We start from the raw sequence: 23218 nt of genomic DNA, 5'->3' as shown, positions 1-23218 counted from the left end.
TCAAAAGTTTCTAAGACTCTACCAAAGCTGCACAGTGTGTTCACTGGCTGCACAGGTAAAAACAGGGGATGCTGTATGAGCTGCAGATCATCAATTTCAAAGTACACTTACTGCAGGTTAACCTGTTGGTCCTCATCCAGAAGTAGCAGAGCGGGATTTAATCCAGTTCTAGCAGGAGGCTCCAAAGGCAGCATGATGGGCACCGTGGACAGGAAGTTCTCACCTTCCCTTTTGCAGATGTAGAACCACCAAGCAAGGGCAACAGCCCCAACACATCATGGATTTGTTTTTAGAGGGAAAAAACGCTTTATTTTTTCCAGACAGAAAGTAAGTGGTACAGTCCAGTCTAGTCCTGTCCTCTGCCAAGGCCACAACCTTGACTGGGCAGAGATCAGGCATAGTACTGCAGATTGGCTTTTTTCTTTGCTTGAACCTCCAGGATTCCTTCCATGTAGTCCTCATGGGTAAGCTCTGTAGCTCCACGGCGGAGGGCAATCATCCCCTGCCCAACAAGACAGTATTTAGGGAGAGCATATGAGCACCATATCAGTTCAAAGTAATTACTCCATGCTAGCTTTCACATCTCCCTCCTATCAGTGCTGGCTGCTGTAGAGCAATACTTACCGCTTCAACACACACAGCCTTGCACTGGGCTCCATTGAAATCATCTGTGCAGCGAGCCAGTTCCTCATAGTTCACATCAGGGCTGATATGAGCGTGAGGGGGGGGAAAAAAAGTCTGAGAACATGTACCAAATAGAAACACCAAGGTATTGAGCTTCCTTAAAACCCAACAGTGAGCTCTCAACAAAAGAGAGCACCTACCACTCCACAGCCCTGAGGTACCACGATGAGTGACAAACATAGCCCCAGAAGGCCATGCCTTTTCCATACCTGACATTCATTTTGCGTGAATGGATCTGCATAATTCTGGCTCTGGCCTCCTCATTAGGCATCGGGAACTCAATTTTGCGATCTAATCGTCCAGAGCGGAGCAAAGCTGGGTCCAAGATATCAACCCGGTTGGTTGCAGCAATCACCTAAGTAGAAGTAGGGTCATCAGTCTGAGGCACTTGGAGGACAGGCCTCTCCTCCCCAAGGATCCACCAAGCTTCTTCCCTGGACATTGTTTTCTATCCCCTGCTAGAGCGCCCTGGACCTCAGTAGCACTCTCTGCTAGATCCCAACCTTGACTTGTGTGTTGGGCTGGAAACCATCAAGTTGATTAAGCAGCTCCAGCATGGTCCTCTGCACCTCCCGATCACCAGCCTTCTCACTATCAAACCTGAGGAGGAAAAAAGGGTAAAACTATCAGTGTGAGCCTGACTACCTGTCGTGGTTTAGCCCCAGCTGGCAACTAAGCACCACGCAGCCGCTCATTCACTCCCCCCCGGTGGGATGGGGGAGAGAATCAGAAGAGCAAAAGTAAGAAAACTCGAGGGTTGAGATAAAGACAGTTTAATAGGTAAAGCAAAAGCCACACACGCAAGCAAAGCAAAACAAGGAATTCATTCACTACTTCCCATGGGCAGGCAGGTGTTCAGCCATCTCCAGGAAAGCAGGGCTCCTTCACGTGTAATGGTTACTTGGGAAGACAAACACCATCACTCCTAATGTCCCCCCTTCCTTCTTCTTCCCCAGCTTTATATACTGAGCATGACATCATATGGTGTGGAATATCCCTTTGGTCAGTTTGGATCAACTGTCCTGGCTGTGTCCCCTCCCAGCTTCTCCTGCACCTGGCAGAGCATGGGAAGCTGAAAAGTCCTTGACTAGTGCAGCAACAACTAAAACATCCCTGTATAAACGCTGTTTATACAGATAAACGCTGTTTTCAGCACAAATCCAAAACATAGCCCCATACCAGCCACTATAAAGAAAATTAACTCTATCTCAGCTGAAACCAGGACACTACCCTGCCCCTATGTTTTTAATCATATAAAAAGACAGAAAGACTGCAGTTCACACTCCTTGGCCAAGGTCTTCCAAATTCCTCCTTGAAACTGCAGGAAGTCCTACCTTGATGAGGACTGCGACTAGAATAACTCTCAGCAGCAGCTGAGATAATATTCTTATTATGTCCTTAATATTATAAAAATAATATTCTTATTATGTCCTTAGAGCTGAATGGGGCTATTGTTGTCCAGGCCCAAGCAGTAAATGAGGGTAAACATCTCCACGTGCCTGATGCAGTTATCAGAAGACAGTTTTATACAGCAGGAGACCATCAGATAGATCCTGAGACTCATGAACTTCGCTCATGAGCCCAAGAATTGTGGCAACTGCTATCTGTGATTGGCTTTTACACTGTTTCTGAATAGGCCATGCTTTAAGCTAGGCTTCCCTCACATCCACAGGCAAAGAGGGCTGCTAGGCAGCTCCCAAGAGCTTTGCCACATGGCCTACACCTCACCTTTTAGTGCCAATGGCATCCAGTTCGTCAATAAAGATGATGGAAGGAGCCTTTTCCTTAGCTAGAGCAAAAGCATCGCGTACCAGCTTAGCTCCATCGCCAATGAACATCTGCACAAGTTGTGGACCCGCAAGCTTCAGGAATGTAGCCTGGGAAGTGAAAGAGAATCTTATGCCTCATTTCTCAATAGGGTCAGTTTTGAGTACTACAAGAAGCCCTTAATTAAAACAAGCAAGCAAGCAAACAGACAGACAAGAAAATCCCAGCCTCTGTACCACTAGTTTATATGTATGACACCTCTCCCCTTGGAGGTGTTCTTATTCTTTTTCAGGTACTATTCTACAGCAGCACACACTTTCAAAGGTTCCTTTTACCTTGGTTTGGGCAGCACATGCTCGAGCTAAAAGTGTCTTCCCTGTTCCTGGAGGCCCGTACATAAGGACTCCTTTGGGCGGCTGTATACCCAAGTTTTCAAATTTCTCCTTATGATTCATTGGCAGGACAATGGCCTCCACGAGCTACAGCAAAAGAAAAATATTAATACATAAACTCATTCTACTCCACAGATCCAGGCTGCCTGCTTTGAGCTGAAGTTCAAAGACTGTTGTCCTCAGTCGGACCAGAAACTATAACATAAAGTATCACCTCTTGGATTTGTTTATCCAGCCCCCCAATGTCACTGTACTGCTCTGTGGGTCTCTCATCCACCTCCATGGCTTTCACCCGTGAATCGTATTCAGTAGGTAGAGTCTCCAGGATCAAGTAAGAGTCTTTGTTCACTCCCTGTAAACACAAGTCCTTTGCTTTTAACAGGCCCTTCAGATAGCAATTAGTAAACATGCAATCAAAGATGATTCACTAGACCTCAAGGATGCAGGACAAGCTTTGACACTGGCACTCATCAAAGCACCACAGCTTGGTACAGTGGACAATGCCACAGCTAACCTAGCACATTTTAAAAAGAAGGGGCCCAATTTACTTATGATACAAAAGATTGGGTTTAGGAAGCTTACTAGGTGATATCTAAATTTTCAGCACCTAATTGTATGTATAAAGACACGCCCCCAACTACTTTTCTGTACTACAGATATGACTGAACCCATAATATCTTTTTATTAAAATTTTAGTACAGAAATAGTCTTGGTGAAATCTGGACAGATTTGTCTCCTTTCTAAAGGGCCAGACGTATACAATTTTCTGGCCAACATTATATCTAAGAGTCACAACAGCATCACTCACCACTAGGTCTCCAGGCTTCAACTTCTCAGCATCAACCAACCCAATAACAGGCAGGAAATATGTCTGTACGAAAGGAGTCAAAGTAAGCAAAACCAGCCATACTAGGATAAGGTCCTTTTCAGCACTCCTCACACCTAGCTGGGCACATGGGTCTTACCTGGCGTGTAGAGGTCTTGATCACAGCACACTTGCCCTTTCTCTGGGAATCCAGGTCAATGTTTGCTCCATCCTCCTCCTGGTCATTGGGGTCAACATCCAGCAGCTGAAAACCAGAGTGAGAGATTTCATGATAATGTAACCAGGCTAGCAGGATGACCCCAGGATTAACGCTTCTAAATTACCTGCAGTAGGAGAAATAAAACTTCCCAGCATCCATCAGCAGTAGAATCCTGAAAGCATTAAAGCCCTCCTATAAAAATTAATTTCTTCCTTTCCTCATGAAGCAGCACACAAGAGCGCATAGAAAAACGCTATAAAGGCCAGACCAAAGTAGCAGCTAATGACACCGATTTCTCCTCCCATTATGGCAGCTCACCTTAAGCCTTAAGTTCATTAAGCTCTAAAACACTAGTACAAACCAACACCCTTTTTTAAAAGTAGAAAACTGTCAGCATTTTTTAGCAGATCAGCAAAATTACTGAATTACAGAAAGAATGTGAGGTAGTAACAGAGCCACTACTTTTCATTCACTGTCTCACAAGTTTCAGAAAGCACGTACCAAATTTCACATGCCCAAGTCTACGCTAAGCGAGGCTGTGTCACCCTCTGATGGCTATGTTACTTACAGATGAACAGTAGCCAACACCTAAGGAATGACCCAGACAAGAAGTGGACAAGTGATCTGCACTTCCAGGTCACAAACAAAACTAACAGAAAAACCCGAAAGTCCTGGCTCCAGGAGCATCAGTAGTTTGAGAATATGCCATGTCTCAAATTACTGATGATCTCCTCTGCCCTTCTCCTTCCTCATTGATGACCTCCTCTGCCCTTCTCCCTCCCACTTCTCACATTGCTGCAGAAGAGTGCACCGCTCTCACCTCAATAACGTTAGAGACAAGGTACGGCAGGGTTTTGTTCACTTTGATCTTCTCACTGTTCTCTTTGATCTTATCTTTCATGGCCTGAAGCTCATGGGTCACTCTCAGTACTTCACTCTTCATGATCTGGAATCAGGACGCAGAAGGAAGAGACAAGAATAATATTAGAAGACTAAGGCAAGATAAAATTAATCCAGTATTCTTAAAGTAAAACAGTTATAAAAACATAAGTGAGGAAACAGTGGGTATAAAGGGAAACGTAATAGCAAAAGAGGAAAAGCCAGCAAATGAGCCAAAACTGGTTAGGAATCAAGGCTATGCAGTCCATTATGGTCTCCAGCTAATCAATATCCCTAAGTAATTTCTTCCCAGTGTCACTGGATAATGTTAGCCTGATCAATGCACCATGTGACTAGGTCATGTGATATGACCTAGATAAGGCAACTGTGTGGTCTTCCTTTTTAATATATATGGATATGCAGGTAACTAGATACACACACACGTGCATATCTATATGCATCCATGTACACACACCCATTTTAAAGTTATGTTTTGCTGGGTTTAAAGAAGAATTGTGTGCTGGAACACTGAAGTGATGACAAGCAATAGCATAGAAAAACAGCCAGAAAAACCCTAAACTCAAAGTATCACCATACAGAATCAAAGTAAACTGAAACTATGAACGGGGAATGGCAGAACTGAGGCTTGTGTCTACTAAGAGCAGTAGGACTAGCAGCACCTTTGCAAAGAGACATACCACCACTGCTTCCAGTGGAACAAAGAGAAACAGAGGTGCCATTTTTATAAAGCTGTTACATTTGACAAGACCAGACGTATCAAGACCTACATCTGAGAAACAAACATATCAGCTGTCTCTGTAGGGGAAAAATAATTTTTGTTCTCCTTAAAACATTCAACACTGGAGTAATATCCAGTACTTGTTCCCCACAAAGATAGCCAGGTCCTGTGGAAAACAATGGAGCGTGGGCTCATAGGACAACTCAGGTTGAGAGGGACCTCAGGGGGTCTCTAGTTCAACCTCCTACTCAAAGCAGGGTCAGCCGTGGGCTCTCACTAGGTGGCTCAGGGCTTTGCCCACCTGAATCTTGAAAACTTCCAAGGATGGAGACTATACAATTACTCTGGAACAACTTGTTCCACTGTCTGAGTGTCCTCACAGTTACAAGGTCATCTTTATATCCCTGTGGAATCTCTAATTTTTTCAATTTATGACCAGTAATTTATGGTTTGAATTAACCTTAGCCTAGGCTTCAATAAGATATAAAGCCTTCCTATAGGAAAAAAAGAAACAAATCAAACGTATATTAGTAGTATGACAGAAAGCTCAAAATCCTACGTCTTTATGTAATTTTAATTTTTCTGAGGCTTTTACTGCTACTGTGGTCAACAGTTCAATGTCCAGATGGAGATCAGTGATGAGTGGTGTCCCTCAGGGGTCCGTATTGGGACCAGTACTGTTTAATATCTTCATCAATGACATAGAGAGTGGGATTGAGGGCACCCTCAGCAAGTTTGCAGATGACACCAAGCTGAGTGGTGCAGTTGACACGCCAGAAGGACAGGATGCCATCCACAGGGACCTGGACAAGCTGGAGAAGTGGGCCTGTGTGAACCTCATGAGGTTCAGCAAGGCCAAAGGCAGGGTCCTGCACCTGGGTCGGGGCAACCCCTGGTATCAATACAGGCTGGGGGATGAAGGGATTGAGAACAGCCCTGCTGAGAAGGACTTGGGGGTACTGGTGGATGAAAAGCTGGACATGAGCCATCGATGTGCACTCGCAGCCCAGAAGGCCAACCGTATCCTGGGCTGCATCAAAAGAAGCGTGGCCAGCAGGTCGAGGGAGGTGATTCTGCCCCTCTACTCTGCTCTGGTGAGACCCCACTTGGAGTACTGCGTCCAGCTCTGGAGCCCTCAGCACAGGAAAGACATGGCCCTCTTGGAGTGGGTCCAGAGGAGGGCCACAAAAATGATCAAAGGGATGGAACACCTCTCCTATGAGGAAAGGCTGAGGCTGAGAGAGTTGGGGCTGTTCAGCCTGGAGAAGAGAAGGCTCTGGGCCGACCTTATTGTGGCCTTTCAGTACGTAAAGGGGGCTTATAAGAAAGATGGGGACAGGCTTATTTAGCAGGGTCTGTTGCGATAGGACAAGGGGTAATGGTTTTAAACTAAAAGAGGGTAGGTTCAGACTAGATATAAGGGAGAGATTTTTTACGATGAGGGTGGTGAAACACTGGAACAGGTTGCCCAGAGAGGTGGTAGATGCCCCATCCCTGGAAACATTCAAGGTCAGGTTGGCTGGGGCTCTGAGCAACCTGATCCAGTTGCAGACGTTCCTGCTCATTGCAGGGGGGTTGGACTAGATGGCCTTTAAAGGTCCCTTCCAACCCAAACTATTCTATGAGTCTACTAACTGTAACAGAAAACATGTATAAGAAAAGAAGTTCTGTACTCACCATTCAACCCTAAGTATATTTATACCCAAGGCTAAGGCACCCAATACAGATGTTTCCCAGTGCTGTCTGGCTGACACCCACATACGTTTTCCTCCCTCTCCTGGTTAGTCACACAGTTTGAAAACACACAGTCTGTGATCCCCACTGAAGCGAGTGTAGCACCAAATGGTCTCAGGAGAACTGGTTACACCCGAATTGGCTTACGTGATTCTGTTTAATGGGGAAATCCACTCTTCTTTAAAAAACTATCTTGTTAAAACTTTTGATGCCTAAGCATAATACTGAGCTGTAACACATTCACAGGACAGAACCATTACAGGAGCCAATATACAATCTGTTACATAAAAATGCTAAAAATTTAGAAATTTGATTTAATAAACACAGTCTGGGAAACACTCAAGGAAAACTGCATGAAAGAAGGGTGCCAATAAACATTTCTGCCACCTCAATTATGATGCTCTTACTATAAAATAGAGAAGGCTGCTTTTACTCCTTACTGTATTCTATAATTTAAAAATAAGACACATATTTATCTTTGCCGTTTTTAAAGAATAAGAAAGTATGTTAACAAGTTCAAATTACTTGTGAAGCCTGTAGCAGTAGGATGAAGTTGCTCTGTAGAATTTATGAAATAATTTATCTCAATATTGCTAACATCAGGCAGTAGAGACAAACTTATACTAAAGTTATAAGTGCTCTTTTATGTGAAATAGCTCTATCTTGGGACAGGTCTACCCAGGTCTGTCCTACTTAACATCCTTATGAATGACCTAGACAAGGTGATGGAGGACACTCTCGTCATGTTTGCAGATGACAACAAATTGGGGGGCACAGACTCTGTGCTCAAGGGCAGGGCTGCCACTCAGAGGGACCTTGGGAGACTGGAGGAATGAATAGGCATACAGAAACCTTACAAAATTCAAGGACAAATGCAAAACCCCACACCTGGGAAGGAAGAGCACCTTGCAATGACACAGGCTGGCAACTGGCTGGCTGGGGAGCAGCTCTGCGGAAAGGGACCTGGGGGTCTCTGTAGACAATAAACTGAAAATGAGCCAGCAATGTGCCCTAACAGCAAGGGTGGCAAACACCATCCTGAGCTGTACTAACAGGAGTGTAGCTAGTAGATGGAGAAAAGCAATCAGCCCCTTTTACTCAACACTTGTTAGATCCTATCTAGAGCACCCTGTGCAGTTTTGGGCCTCCCCATACAGCAAAGACGCTGATAAACTGGACTTAGTTCAGCATAGGGCCACCAAGATGGCCAGGGGGCTGGAGCACAGGCCCTGTGAGAAGTAGTTGAAGGAAGTGGGCTTGTTCAGCTGGAGAAGAGAACTACTGGGGAAGGTATCAAGAAGACGGAACCCGACACTTCACAGCAGCACACAGTGGGCGGATGAGACAACAGACAAAGACTGAAACAAAAGAGGTTCAGGCTGTACGTAAAGCAAACCTTTATCCTCACGAGGACAGCCAAGCAGTGGCACAGAATGCCCAGAGAAGTGGTGCAATCTCTGTCCTTAGAGGTTTTCGAGATCCAACCGGATAAAGTCCTGAGCAGCCTAGGTTACGGCTGACGCTGCTCTGAGCAGGTTGGACTAGAGATCTTCTGAAGTCCCTTCCAATCTGAATTACCCGATGATCTCACCTCACCCAGGCCATGGAACAGGCTCACCCCTTCCCCTGTGCCTACGAGAGCTGGGAGGATTGTGTACCTTTAGCTAAAGCATCTGAGCTACTAGGGCTCTGCAGAACAACCGCGGCCTCAGCTCCCCCAGGCCCTAGCTCTTTTATTTACTACTTCTGCCCTACGTTCGCGGCTTACTGTTCCTCGGTCTACTAAATCCCGATCTAGTCAACTGCACCGTATTTTTCATCGGCCTCGGCTCTGCCCCCACGACTGTGCGAAGCCCGCCCCCCCCGAGCACCAGCAGCGCAGCGCTCCCAAGGGCGGCCCCGCCACAGGCAGACGGCCCGGCCCGGCGCGGCCCGGCCCGGCGCGGCCCGGCCTGGCGCGGCCCGGCCCGGCCCCGCTCCGCTCCCCGGCCCGCCCGCGGCGGGCGGCCCTTGGCCGCTACCTTGATCTCGCTGTCGAGGAGGCGCGTGCGCTGCACGATCTCCTCCGTGGACATCTTCAGCACCTCCTCGCCGACGCCATCCTGCGGGGGCACACCGGCAGCGTCACCCTCGGCCCGACCCGCGCCTCGCCCCGACCCCGCTGCCCCTCGCCCCGCCACCGCACCCCCACGCCCGGCGGCGGCCCCCCGGCCCCTCACCTCGGACTCATCCCACACCGACGCCATCTTTCACGCAGCCAGGGAGCGAGCGCACAGCGCGGCGGATTCCGGGCGGCAGATTCCGCGCTCCTCGCCGCGGGAGCAGGGCGGGAGACGGCGGGACAGGCGGCTCGGGGGCCCCGCGCCCCCTCTTCTTCCTCGGCGCCCCGTCGCGGCCCGTGCGGCCCCTCCGCCCCCGCCGCCCAGACAGCGGCCCGACGGATGTGCCGAATCTGCCGGCGGGGGTAGCGATGTGGAAGCCGCCGCGCCGGTCACGTGCCACCGGCCAAATCTGCTGAGTGATGGCCCCGCCGCCATCTTGGTGCGGGGCAGGGGCGGAGCCCGGCGGAGGCGGGAGCGAGCGCTGCTGCCCCCACGGCCCCACCCGTGAGGGGCCGCGGCGCGGGGCCCGGCGGCGGAGGCAGGCGAGGGCACCGGCAGCGATAGCGTTTATTACAGGCAATCCCCGTACAGAGGAGCGAGGGGGGAGGGAGCGGGGCCGGGCCACGCCGAGCCGGCCACGCGGAGAGGAGACCGAGGCCGCCCCCGCCGCCCAGCACAGGCCCAGGCCCAGGCCCAGCCTGAAGGGCCCCGGGAGGCGCGGGGGACCCCGCGGCCCCAGCAGTCCCGGCGGCGCAGGCCGAGCCCCACGGGCGGTCAGACGTAGCCGGGCTTCACCGACAAGCGGCGGCAGTTGGGGCAGCCCCGGGTCCCGTTGGTCTGGAGGCACCTGCAAAAGGAGGAGGTCGTTTCGGGGGGGGCTCTACCTCCTGCGGCCGGAGGTTCCCCCAGGGCCGCTCCCACTGCTATTCTATACATTAACCACATAACATAGGAAAAAGCTCCCTCCCGCTTTGAGTTTTGATCTCTTTTCCACCCATTGTGTGGAGGTGCTTCAGCATGTTCCTCTACAAAAGTAAGGTCCTGTACAGCTGCAAACAAATCCACAGAGCTCATCAGGCACCTCTCGCTGCCCAGTAGTTTGCTCATTGTGAGGCTGAGTTCTGAAAATTAAGATTTTAAAACCAAAGTGTTTTGTTACACTCATGTTTCTTCTAAAAATAAAGTGATGGTACGGCTAACTTCTTTCACGGCAGTAGCACAATAACAGACTGAATACCTTCTTCACCTCAGTGTACCTCTAGACAAGAAAGTGGGAGGATTCGGGGGAAAAATCCAAACTGCCTCTAGGAGTGAAGAACCGATTCCCAAGAGGAATCACATAATCTGTGAACTGGGCTAAGCACCTACAAGGTGAGGACATTGGTGAGCAATCATTTAGAGGACAGAAGTAGGAGTGGGATGGCTAAATATTATGGCTAAATCTCACCCTTCTGGGCTGTAACATTCATGGCACTGCAATAGCATCCTGCAGGGCACAGGTAAGCCTGTGCTTAGACCTGGGCAACAGCATGCATAGGACTGTCCTACTCCGGGCATGAACAGCTCTTTCCTATGACTAATGTCATGAGAAAGATCTTTAGTACTTCAGCTCATTACTTTAAGTGGAAGAAGTGGGAGCAAGGCAGCGCCTGGAGCTGGTTGTTCTTCTCCCCAATGGACTCTCCACACATGCCACAGTACAGCTCCATCTCCTCCACGCATTCATGGAACTTCACTACATGGTCACGCAATTCTTGCTGCTGACCCTTTGTGCGATAGATCCTTTCACACAGGCAGTGGAGCTTCAGCAGGCCAAGCTGCACATGAAGGGCAGAAACATAAGAAAAATGAACAACTAAGTGAAGACAGACCAGCAACAGAAGGAGTGGAAACCACTACAGCCCCATCAGCCAGCTAGAAAAACATCAGCACAGAAAGCTGCCCAAGGGATTGTATCAGTCATAAGGACATGTGGTCTCTCAGCACTTCCTGCCATTAACCCTACTTCTCTGTATCACAAAAGGGGACACCAGGTTTGAGGCACTCTGCAGCTTTTTCATCAAGATGTTTTTCCTGAGCTATCACTGTATTTCACTTCCCTTTGCCTCCAGCCAGCACACAGTTCAGCTGCTACTCAGGGCAATAATATTTTTGAAGAAGACACCCCAAATCCTCTAGCTCTCTGCTTGTTTCATACCCCATTTTTACTGCTTCCCATTCCACTTTGTTTATCCCACTGTGACTTCTCCCTCACTTTCCAGACTTGCACAGTGATGATCATCTGTGCAACTGCCCACAACTAAACACTTCACAACAAAGCAAGTCCCAAGCATCGACTGGTTAATAGGGACATGTTAATAAGCAATAACAAGTCTGGATACTTCAACGCTTGGCTTCTTAAGTTGCCTGACAGAAGACTACGGCCAGTGCTGAAGAGGAGCTGTAGGATCCTACCTTGTTCCCTAGTCCCTCTGCCAGCTCCTGTGCTTTTTCAATGCTTTCCAGAGCCTGTGAACGGAGAGCACGCATCATCAGTTCTCAGTCTGATGTATCAAAACCAGACTTGTATGAATGCCCTATGGGAGTTATTAAAAGAAAGAGGTAAAGAGGTACAGAGTAGAATTTGTATAAACAAGCATCACTGCAACTCTGGAGATGCAAGATAGCTGTCTGGCAGATTTCCCTCCCTTCCCAAAAGTTCATCCATAAGAAAAGCTTGGTTTCTGAAGGACCACCGATAATCCAAGAGCTAAATTTCTGTTCCAGCCACACAGTGCAAAGTAGGGATATGATGTTGGCAGAGGCTGGTGTTTCCAAGCCGAGAGAATACAGACTTATTTAAACTCACTCACACATGCTTGTTGGGATTGGGATGAAGCACAAGCAAAGCAAGCCTTTTCCCCATCCTACCCTACAGGCTCAATAATCGTTGGGCAACTCCAATTTCACTTGTACAAGAGCGGAGGAAAGGGATCAGCACCACCGACACACCCACGCTCTTCCATTTTTTTCCCTGCTGTTCATATATCCACTTTGTCTTACTTCCACGTGGTGTGATGTAGGAGTGTACTGCTATATATCTTTCTCAATTTGAAGGAAAGTGTTTAGCATAGCAGCTGTTATACCAAATGAGTCCCTACTTTCTCCTAGATGCCACAGTGTTCCTCACTGTTCTGATCATCAGTCTCTGTTTTCCAGAACTATTGAGATCTGCTTCAGATTTGTCCAAGGGGAAGGAGAGGTCTCCCTTGTGATGCAGTCGTTTTCAGGAGGAACATTAAAAAATTTCTACCCTATAATTTGGCATTACTGCTATTCTAGGAGAAGGGGACCAGATGAGATGAAAGAATGTACTTGGAATGCAGAGGAGATGGCATTAGACCTGTGGTGGCAGGAACAGTCTAGGAAAAGGAACTTGTAGAAGAGGGAAGCAGGAACTGAAGGCTAGCAGGTAGAACATAACTGAGAGCTGTGCCTAGGAAGAGTGACTGTGTACCAGAAAACCCTGAAATTAATGACCAGGTCTAAGAATCAAAGTGAAGCATGTAGGGTGGGGGAAGAGACGCTGAGAAGTCCAGGGGACAGTTTGTCTTGGACAGGAATATGAGACTGCACAAGAGTTTGGGCAAGCAGGCTGTGACAGCAGCCTGGGAGGATCTGCAATAGCATTGACTACATGCAAATGAAAGGAAACGGACTAACTGGCCAAGGAGACTGGGAACATGGATGAAGCTAGGACAAGAACAGGGAATCTGCAAGTGGAAAGTTAGCAAACTGCTTTATTAGGTAACTGATATTGGGATGAGTAGCATGAGAAATGGAAACTGGGACTGGCAAGTTGAGGAACAGGCTTGGATGAGCGTTCAGGGCTGTGACATTTGAGGAGGTCACACGTGGGGCAATGGGCATAGGGTCCTTGACCCACCAGGGCAGACTTCCCTCTAATGCCTGGAACAGAATACAAGATTCATCTATTCATTCTCTTCTTTTGTGGGTTTTGGTGAGATTAGGACTCTGTGCAAAGCCCTCACCAGGCCCTCACAGGTGAGAACTGCTTGTGGTATCAGAGGGTGGCAATTGCTAGAGGTGGGATTAGTGGATGGTAAGGGTTTGATGAGTGCTCTGAATATTCTGTTATGTAGAGGCCTACCTGTTGTGTCCTGTCCCATTCTTTTGAATATGGGATATGAGGCTGGGAAAGGATTACACTGAGCAAAGTTTTTAAGTCCACAGTTTCTTCTTCCATTGCAAACAAAGTGTTTACTCACTGAGATTGCAAGGTGTATCTCACCCAACTGATTCTCTGCTGTAGACAACTCAGATGCTGACAGCACCCTGAACTTGTCTTTTCTGACAGACACATGCTTGATTTCCTAATATCCGGGATGCTTCATTTGAGCTAAAATTCTTTGTGTCTTTTATGAGTTATAAGAGTGAATCTTCATCATACCTACACCCAAACCAGCATCCTGATGTGACACTGTGCAGGCGTTCCAGATTGTTCAGCACTAGTTCAAGGCTAACCTTTGAGCATCTCATTCTGCAGCCCAGTAATGTTCCTGCAGTGCAATCTGCTGCATCCAGGGCAATCCGGATTTTAACACACATACACTGCTTAAGCATTTTCAAAATAAGTAATGTCGCCCCCTTGTACTGTATTGACCGTTTGTCTATTCCCAAATAATTTTCTGCTCTCATTTATCTGTTTCACATCACAGTTTATATAACTTCAAAGTTTCTCTAGGAATTTGATGCCACGTTTGTCTGCAAAGCACACGGTGGAGCTGTAGAGCTGTCTAAATATCATCACTGTCACAACAATGAGCTTAGTCATGTAGCTAAAAAGTAGGCAGTGGAATCTGTTTCTGAGCATAAGCATAAGCTGATTGCCTACAATGGCAGGAGTAGGCTTCCTTCCCTCAGTGCTGGTTTCTCAGGGTAGTGCTTAAAGTCATCAGGATTGACTAATGAGACAATTCTGTAAGTTAACAGTCTGAGTCAGAATGGATGTTCATACTGTTAGTAACAAATTCCTGGCTGAGAGGGACCATTTGGAGAAGTGTAACTGTACAAGCAAGAGACCCTGTTTGTAGAACCAAGGGGTACAGGTCTCTACTGCACTTTGATGGGCGTACGGTTCAGAATAAGACTGTACGCACTAATCTTGTCTAACCATCTTCTGTAGAAACAAGTTTGTAACTGACCTTGTCCAGCTCCTTCTGGATCATCCAGCACTTAGTCACTCCTAGCAGCACCTGGATCAGGCCCAGACGGTTTCCAATCTCTGTCATGATGCTCATGGAGGAATCATACCGAGGAAAGGCTGTCTGCAGAAGCAGGGAGGAAAACACATGTTTTGCTATGGCCTGCTATTCACACTGTCTTGCTATCCCCTCTGTCCTTCCTGGCAGGAAAGAGCTGTACCTGCACATCTTTGCGACTGCGATGGATATCTGCAAAGCACAGCAGACACAGTGCTTGCAGAGGCCGGTCACCATGCTGCAGGGCAATCTTCATGGACTCCTGAAAGAAATTGTCTTTGGTCAGTAAAAGCTTGTTCCTGGTTCAAAACAGCAGGGCCGGGAATGTGCACTCCAGCCACTGACAGGTCAGCTCCAAAGAAGTGGCACAATCTTTTTAAAGCAAGTAAAGTCTTGTTCACACGTTCCCAACCAAGGGCCATTCATAGACCCAAACTTTTGAGGCCCCCTGGGCTACTGAACCACAGCTCTAAGACTGGGAGGCAGCAGGAACATCTAGAGTCAAGTGTGAATGCCTCGGTGTCTGTCGTCCTCCCAGTCCTGTAGGCAAGATCCCCTTGCAGAGACCTCTGACAGCTCTGCATCTGCCTGCACCCTATACCTCACAGCAGTCCATAGCATCTGCCAAGCGCCCCAACTTCCGATAGGCCACTGCCATGTGATACTGGCTCATTGCACGGTACTTCAAGCTCCAGCCCTTTCCATAATCATTCACCAGCTCAGCTGCTTTACATGGGAAGAACAAGGCTTTCTCATAGTCCTGTAAGGCAGACAAGCAGACAGACAGCAGTTACAGCAAAAATAAAAGAAAAAAAAAAAAGCAACCATTTTTTGTTTACTAACACTGCAACAGCTAGCAGATTTCTGTACACCTTTCAACTCCTGCTGCTCCTCTTCCACATGCTGTATTTCACTAGATGTTTTCACTGGATATCAAACTGTGGTAGGTGGAATTGCCATATACTGAATTCGTACTACTCCCTGGGTTCAGGACACTGGGGCAATGACATAGCAAATGAATTTTATATAGTGTGCCATCAGCTTTACTCTGCAAGAACCATTTACCCTCCTCTGTAACCAAAGGCTGAAAGCTTTCTCTGCTCTTACATCATCTCTGCTTTCAGCATCTACATGGAGCCCTCATGTTCTCCATATGGTGAGTCAGGATCTCTAAGAGGCTGGTTATCCATCATTGCAGGAAACAGGAACAAAGAATCATGGCCTCACCAAATCCACAATAAGTAATAATATAACATACTTTCATTTTTAAACATCTTGCTGCCTTAAAAGCATTTTAGAAAGAAATCTTATTTTACAGTAAGTATGTAAAACTATTATCTAAATATCTAAAACCATTCTCAAGTAAGTTACGTGAGACTGCAGAAATGAAAGAGTCCTCATATTTTTTAATTCTCCAAGATGCACAAAGGAAACCACAACTTTTAAAATTTCCTTTCTCCCTTCTTATTTCATACCTTAAAAGTATCCAGCACAATGTTCTTTTCTTTATTCTTGGTACTGTGAGGGAAGTTTACTGACAGTTTTCAACACTTCATTTGGCGAGTCTTCCATTAGCGACAAAAATCAAGACTTTGTGAGGAAAACCCATTTGTTGCTGTTTGTAATAGAAGTTAGAACTGGCAAATCACCCCCATCCTTAGTTCCTGCCTGGTTTTGCTCATATAAATAGCTATTTGCCTGCAATAGTGGTAGAAATAGATAATCCATGAGTTCTGGCTGCCAGCCCTGTGTGCAGACAGTACCTCCTCTGATGTGATCTTCTTTGAAGCTAAGTTTGATCTTTTCAACACACAGGAATATTCACAGCTGCTTCTGCTGTGCTATATAAACATTACACTAATCCTCCCATCCTTACTGTGAAGGAGAGTACTCGATGATTTTACAAAGAAAAGATTTTAGCTTACAACGCTCTCTCAGTACTTCACTTTCTATAGCAAAGAAATAAGCTGAAATTCACACCATTTCCAATTCTTTCCTGAATCCATGAGACAATCACCCTTCCGTCCCTTAGGTTACCGCACCTTTATCTGGGCATAGAAGTTCCCGAGGCTGCAGCAGACTCGACACTCCAGCATCTTGTCATCGTTGTTGTGTGCATAGCGTAAAGCTTTCTCAAAGCACTCCAAAGCCTTCTGGAAAATGCTGAGGCCCAAGAACGCATTGCCCATGCTGAGGCTCACCTGGCCATTCAGCTGCAGGCTCACAGTGGTACCCTGCATGTTCAGGCACGTCTTACAGTAAGAGATTGTTTTCTGGAATTCACAGAGTTTCTCATTGCTGCGAGCCAGGTTTAGGTAGCTCTCTGTAAGGTAATCCGGGTCTTCCAGCTCCCGTGCTGTGTCAATCTGTACCACTGCAAACTTTAAGTAGAAAAGACAGTGTTTATAAAAGTGTGTAGTTTATTTAAATACAGCTCAAACACCCACAGAGTAGCACCCTGTACTGGAGAAGTGGCTCATCTCTGAGCAGGGTAGAGAAGTCCAGCAGCACAGACTGAGAAGCATCATATACATTGAGCAGTTATCTGGTGGTTTAAAAGGCCTATGAGCAGTCTGAAGAAACCTCTCCCTCTCTCCATACAGTCTCTGGGGCAAGGAAGATGAACTAGTGGAAAAAAGCTGTAAATGGCCCTAAAAAGAAGCAGGTGAAGCAGGAAACGTTTGACACAATGCAGCTCAGTTTTCTTTCACTCAGTTTAATTTATTCCACTTTCTCTGGAATTCTTAAGATATTACTCTATTAATGAAAGAAAGTAAGCAAGCTACTTCTTTCATCATTTTTTTACTAACAAATTGCAGTCTTGACAGATTTGGTTCTATAACCTTCAGGATTCATTGCGTACAGTTCTCTTACATGATTTGAAGTCTCTTTCTTTTAGACTGCAAACTCTTCTGAGCAGTGACTCTTTTGTGTTTTGTGATGAACCAAGCACACTGCTGGCTTGAATTAATACCAGTAGCAAAGGTAAATTTTTAGCAATTTTCTCAGTATGTGTTTTCATTAGAGATTATCAGTTAGGTTTATAGATAACAATTCCCAAGGGCACCAATTACTTCCTTTTTGTATAGTGGCAACACATAATAATTTAAGCTACTACAACATTTTACATTCTTCACAAAATAATAATAAAAAAACCCAAAACCAACAACCAACCATAAATTGCGTATGTTTGGATATATATGTTCTCAGTTTCCTTAGCATTAGGAAAGCTGCTGTGTGGACCCAGTAACGTGTATTAGCTCATGCTTCCCCACATTCCCTTACCTTTGTACAAGTTCTTCATTATTTCCTGATTGCCACAGCCTCTTTCCTTGGTGTGAAGTAATTTTTCTCTCCAAAAGAGGTTGAGCATCATAACCTTTCTTAAATCACAGTTAATTTCATGCCTTGAATTCTGACCCCTTTTCTCCCGGCATTTCCTCTCTCAGTGGTTTATTGCTAAAGTTCTCCTTCCTCTATCTTTGATCACTCGCAGTGTAAAATCTTCAGTTTGACTGAAGCCATATTTCCTTCCTAATACCGGGAAGAACTAAAATTCTCCTACTCTGATCCCACTTTCTGTTCTCTTCTCAGGTAACAAATTAAGGTTCAGGTATACTGAGGCCACTCCTTTGCCTGTTTCTTATTTTCTGTGAAGCATTCAGTATTTCCTTCAGGTAGCCACATCTTACCATTTTTGCTTCTCTCTTCCCTAATCAGTCTGTTGTTTCTGCTTAATTCCACATCATTTATCAGAACTGTTTTTCTTCAAATGTTTTCCAAGGGTAAATGTTTTCTAAGTGTATTAATACCTCTCTTTTCTTCTTCATTCTAAGTATTTGGCTTTAAGATAGGGCTTTGACATGTGCATGGGTTTACTAGCAAGATGTGCCCCTCCCATTCTAAACAGAGCTACCAAAAACTTTTCAATGAGATGTGGGCACCCCCTTCACGTTTTGTGCTAAATGCTGAATGATTACCAGTCTAGTAAAAGGCAACCAAAAACATCAGGACAAGAATATCAAGGCCCTTTAGCAAGACCCTATTTCAGGCTGGGATAGTTTCTTAAGACTATTACAACGTCCTCTTGCCTTGTCTTTCAGATTCCTGACTCACCCTCCCAAACACTGCCTGCTGCTCTCTGTATACATCCTGTTACTTCTCAGATCCACACATCAGCTTCTTTTTGTTCATTTAATCAAACATGTTTATCCTCATGCTCTTGAAATGTAACTTCAGCTTCTTTTTACCACTCTTCCATCAAGCCCCATATCCTTCTTTCTTCTATGCTGTCCTGACAACTGGGAGTCCCTCTCTGACCTCAACTGGCAGACCCCTCCTGGAACATCTCTCAACCCCTCTGCCAAAAAAGCATCCTCTTTCCCCTCTTAATCAGCCCCCTTGCAAACAAATAATTGCAATAGAAACCAATGTAAGATCTATATTAGATATCAAACAGCAGTTGAACAACAAGATAACAGACATGTCTCCACAAGACTGCTGCGTATTCTACAGAATCCACTTGGAGGTCTCTTTTTACACTGACATACACACTGTCAACAGCTTTAAGTGGAGCAAAGGCCCTGTTTTCATACCTTTTTCTGAAGCCTGATAACATGGTGTGCCTGTATGTGGGGAATAAATCAAGAAAGGTCCCCATGATTAACTGGAGAACCTCAATAACCTGGGAATCCTGAGGGACCAGACCCAATGAAAAGTAGTATTCTGTGTATCTTGTGGGCTGGAGCTATTTATTGGTCATGGCAGCAGTGATTACAGCAGCCCACAATACGCACTCAATAGCTGGTATGTTCTACTATATACAAAATAAACCCCCCGATTTCAGATTCTCATCTCCAGCCACTCTCCGTAGTGGTGCGACACAATGGCATGCATTCATCTCCAGTTTGCCTTACCTTCAGCATATCTTTGTATCTGCCCATCTCTGCATGAGCAGTGATGAGGCAACCCAAAACCCGAAACCTGCCAGCAGGATCCGCAGACTTCTCCAAAACCCTCATCCAGACTCGCAGGGCCTTTTCGGTCTGATTAGACTGGTAAAGATGGAGTCCTTTCTCTATCTGTTGCTTTGTCTGGTCCTGACCCATCTCCCATGCATTAAAAAGCCTCATACACTAACCTCTAAGGACAGCAAAAAGGAAGTGCATAGAAGAAAACACAACATAAAATGCCCTAATAGAGGAGGGCGGGTTGTGTGCTCAGAAAGCTTGGAGCCATAAAAGCCCAGCCACGTCAGGGGGCTGGAGTTGTGGTAGGCAACAGCAAGAAAGTGGTTGCTCAGCACTGAAGGTAGAATCCCAAATCCACTAGGCAAACGTCTTGCTCGCTAGGACTCCATCAGTGCATTCGCCTCTCCAGTCCCATAAACAAAGAGGAAAAGCACAACAGGGAGAGAAAGGGAAAAATCTCAAGCGACAGGAGTGAAACTCAATCTGAGCAGCCAGTGCTGGTCTCCTCTCCATTGGCTACAGCTGCGCCTGCCAGTCCAGCTCACATGGCTCCCAGGAATGCTAGGCAGGCTCCTCAGCTCCAAGGTCACAGCGTGCCAACTGCCCACCCTGCCTGCCAGTATGCAGCTTATAAATACCCCAGGGAGAGACAATCAACTGCAGTCACAGAGATGTCTCAGTTGTCTCTGTCTTCTCTCTCTGGCCATCCCCTTTTACAAGCGCTGGTCATGGTGGGCTAGCTTGGGAGGTAGCAGCCTCAGCTAGGATAGCAGCTTTAGGAACAATACATGCCTTAAAAAGTAAGGTATGAACTAGAAGGCTCCAGCATGTACACCTGTGCAGTATTATACTTGCAACAATGTGCCTGATACTTTCCCAGGCACAAAATTCAGCCTCCCTTTTGAGGACCTCCATATTGACTGTTTCTGTGGACAAAGGTCAGCTCTGTCACAAACTTGCTGCAAATATGGCACTGACTTCTTAATTTCAGGGACAATAAGAAGCTAAGCATCCTGAAAAACTTTGTTCATGACTGACTGTTGCTCACTGCCATGGGATATGTGTGACAGTCCTCCGAGAATTTTCAACAGAAGTTGTCAAAGGCACTGATTAAGTTCTGCACCCAGAACTTGCTGATCTTTTATGATGAATGACAATAATGACCCAAAGCAACAGATTTCTGCACCTTCTGATTGCATAAGAGGATTGTTAGCCCAATTAGAAGACAGCTTTAACTCTTCTACACACCTTTGAAAGAGTAAAAGTTAGGCTGGTTCCTCTAGGAGTCAAGTTTCTTACCCCCATTGATGTGCTACACTTTTAATGGGCCCAGTCTTGGTTATCTATAGATTTACTCTGTCCTTCATAAGAAGAGATACCAAACTTGGTGGGGCAGGGGGATGCCTCAGGGAAGTCTAATGTTTTTCAGATACAGAAGTCCCAGATACCTGTTTTGGGATCCTTTTACAGGCCAAAGAGAAAAGGCAATTCAGCGTTTTCATAACAGACCCACATGCAGAAGCAGACATGTGTCCAGCTGCCTCCCTGCTTCTATGTGAATTTGGTGGCAGCTCTTCCCCAAGCAAAGGCAAATACCAACAGAATCTTCTCACAGGCCACCAGCTGGACCATCCTGGCTTGTGTCATGGCTACCTAAGGAAACACAAACCCAAGGGAGCCTTCCGGAGGTAATATCCCTAAGGAAAGCAGGACATAAAAGAATAAGGAACCACAGTCTACCCAGAGGCTTTACATCGTAGCAGTCATGATCTTAAGAGATTCCATCCATACCTTTATCCAAAATTTCCTCAGAAAAGTATTTTAAAAAAGAAAAGCATTTTAAATGGTAGAAAAGTCTTGCTACAATCAGACTGATTCTCTTTTGGGAGCTTATATACTCCATGATATTTGCATTATTTAATTTAGCATTGTTTTTCAGAGCGGTAATGTGCTAGATGATGTTTCAGCATAGACTCTGTGTACTCTCAAACTTTAGAAGCAGAAACTGTGGAAAAATCTACAGAAGGCTAAAGAAAAGTAATGCTGAGGCACAGCTGGTTAATGTGCAAAAATCAGTTCAGCAGCACTATTCAAATTATTATCTAGGTACTTTATAGATTTTAGGGCTTCCATAAAAGTCTGATTCGGAATTAAAAAAAGTCTCTCCTCCCTGCAGTAATTCTTGTATCTCTCTCTCTGGAGGTGGGTGGCGGGATGAACACAGGATGCAGAAGACTGATCCCCATGGAAAGTACCGGTAATGGTGAGGCCATCAGATTTCTGGATTTGGAGAAGTTAGGAGGCCAGGGACAGCAACCATTGGAGTCTGCTACATAAAAGAATCAAGCGAGGACTGAAGAAGGGGGAGAACAGAAGTCACATCATTCTTTGCTGGAGCAGACTACTTTGCAAAATTAACCTTCCACAAGTAACCTGCCTGTAACTCAGACTCATCCTGATCCTTTTGGACCACTTCACCAAAGCACTGCTCCCCTCAGTATTCACTCTCATATCCCACAACGAATAGGCAAAGTGAGAAGAGGACGCCTTTCAGACTGACAGAACCCATCTAACAGGAGGGAAATGATCTGTCCTGCATTTTGTTGATCACACTGTACTTCCTTGCTTTTGAGTTCTCCTATGAAACAGTGTCTTAGTCTCTTAAGAATCAATTCACAACTCATCCACCTAGATAAAAACTTATCCTAGTAAAATAAGGGCTAGAACCATCAAGCTCAAATTGGTCATTTTCAAAAAAACAGAAACATACTCTGATATGGAACATACTACTTTGAGCCCAATGCAGCTGCCTAAATAAGGAGGGATAAATGGGTAGAATCATCAACACACTGACTACCTGTGCTGCTTTGAGAAAGTAATGGCAGAGTGATCATCAGTTTGTGGCTCAAGATAGCTCTAGTTCGTACAAGATCGAAGTATGGCTTCTACAGTAAATGATCCACAGTTTCTTCTCAGGAACTGCAAATAAGTAAGCCTGCAAGGTGCATGGAAACACCAAATCAGGGAGTCTCACCTGTCATGCAGTGGAGCTATATGCAGTGTAGCTAATCACGTAGTCACTTCTTCAGAGTGACCACACTGAGCTGCTTGTCCTCCTCCCCATTGCTCTTCATAATGTATCCCCGGTGACTCCTGGCCATATGAAGACAGCAGAACATGGCTGGTAAAGTCAGGAAGATTGGAGACTGGAGTCAAAACAAGTAGTGAAAGGTGGAGGTGGATGTGAGAGGAAAAAAATTTATCCTAAAACATTCAACATCAGGACTTAATCTACAGGTTTGTGTATTTCCTATTGATGTTGATAAATACAACAAGTCATGTGAAATGCTGATTATTTTCAGAGATTCATACACTGGCTCTTATTTGTAGTTTAATTGTCTACTGATTGGTGGTGGCCTTTTAAATTAATGAAAAAAACCTTCAAAAAATAAAGCCACCTACCCAGAGGGATCTAGTATCAGTTCTGTAAGATGCAACTGACAGAGCTTTGATTGCGTAAGATGAGGCTAGCCAACTTTTTGCACAAGCAGGAATCTTCTGTCCTGCCTAAACAAACCCTTTTCCTGATTCAATTGTTTCTCTCCATCCTTCACATCAGATGTATCTGAACTGAAATCTCTCCAGCCTCCCTTCTCAACAGCTGC

The 23218-nt window shown here is 45.9% G+C and overlaps 3 protein-coding genes across 9 annotated transcripts in view; all 3 read right to left on the bottom strand.

Annotated features, from left to right (window-relative positions):
• Positions 1–282: 282 nt before the first annotated feature.
• Positions 283–9643, bottom strand: PSMC3 (proteasome 26S subunit, ATPase 3). Of its 2 annotated transcripts, XM_072863792.1 has the most exons (12): positions 9440–9643; positions 9242–9322; positions 4689–4814; positions 3809–3913; positions 3652–3714; positions 3058–3195; positions 2787–2930; positions 2413–2561; positions 1188–1284; positions 894–1039; positions 625–706; positions 283–502 (listed from the first exon to the last, which is right to left on the bottom strand). In XM_072863792.1, the coding sequence occupies exons 1-12, from the start codon at positions 9464–9466 to the stop codon at positions 392–394; spliced, it is 1269 nt and encodes a 422-aa protein (XP_072719893.1). In that variant the 5' UTR covers positions 9467–9643; the 3' UTR covers positions 283–391. The 2 variants fall into 2 exon arrangements, with proteins under 2 accessions (XP_072719893.1, XP_072719892.1); XM_072863791.1 differs by lacking the exon at positions 9242–9322 and having other exon boundaries at positions 9440–9607.
• A 232-nt stretch (positions 9644–9875) lies between these two features.
• On the bottom strand, positions 9876–21111 carry RAPSN (receptor associated protein of the synapse). Of its 3 annotated transcripts, none has more exons than XM_072863793.1 (8): positions 21002–21111; positions 16626–16964; positions 15185–15343; positions 14747–14845; positions 14527–14649; positions 11777–11830; positions 10940–11139; positions 9876–10169 (listed from the first exon to the last, which is right to left on the bottom strand). In XM_072863793.1, exons 1-8 carry the CDS (start codon positions 21080–21082, stop codon positions 10097–10099), a joined length of 1128 nt encoding a protein of 375 aa, XP_072719894.1. In that variant the 5' UTR covers positions 21083–21111; the 3' UTR covers positions 9876–10096. The 3 variants fall into 3 exon arrangements, with proteins under 3 accessions (XP_072719894.1, XP_072719895.1, XP_072719896.1); XM_072863795.1 differs by lacking the exon at positions 21002–21111 and adding an exon at positions 19500–19715 and having other exon boundaries at positions 9961–10169; XM_072863794.1 differs by lacking the exon at positions 11777–11830.
• Positions 16830–23218, bottom strand: part of CELF1 (CUGBP Elav-like family member 1) — a 69293-nt gene continuing 62904 nt past the window's right edge. The window contains exons 16-17 of one of the 4 annotated variants that reach the window (XR_012042915.1): positions 22588–22759; positions 16830–16964 (exon numbers count right to left, since the gene is read on the bottom strand). The gene's annotated coding sequence lies outside the window, so the exon portion shown is untranslated. The remainder of the gene's footprint in view (positions 16965–22587; positions 22760–23218) is intronic. The other 3 variants (XR_012042914.1, XR_012042916.1, XM_072863777.1) reach the window with 3 other exon arrangements.

Source organism: Ciconia boyciana, chromosome 6 (assembly GCF_034638445.1).
Source record: "Ciconia boyciana chromosome 6, ASM3463844v1, whole genome shotgun sequence".
In the NCBI taxonomy this organism is placed as follows: Eukaryota; Metazoa; Chordata; class Aves; order Ciconiiformes; family Ciconiidae; genus Ciconia; species Ciconia boyciana.
The sequence above is the reverse complement of the archived record's forward strand: the minus strand, read 5'-3'. Positions and strand labels throughout refer to the sequence as shown.

Bases quoted from the DNA above. Each gene is read 5' to 3' on its own strand.
- PSMC3 (XM_072863792.1), bottom strand. From the start codon at position 9,466: ATGGCGTCGGTGTGGGATGAGTCCGAG. The intron at 2,562-2,786 runs GTAAAAGGAACC...TTCACTTCCCAG, and splicing joins CATGTGCTGCCCAAACCAAG to GCTACATTCCTGAAGCTTGC. The intron at 707-893 runs GTATGGAAAAGG...CGCTCATATCAG, and splicing joins TCACGCAAAATGAATGTCAG to CCCTGATGTGAACTATGAGG.
- RAPSN (XM_072863795.1), bottom strand. From the start codon at position 19,715: ATGAGGCTTTTTAATGCATGGGAGATGGGTCAGGACCAGACAAAGCAA. The intron at 14,650-14,746 runs GTACAGCTCTTT...CTGCTTCTGCAG, and splicing joins GCAGTCGCAAAGATGTGCAG to ACAGCCTTTCCTCGGTATGA. The intron at 11,831-14,526 runs GTCAGTTACAAA...CTCCGTTCACAG, and splicing joins TCCAGAAGGAGCTGGACAAG to GCTCTGGAAAGCATTGAAAA.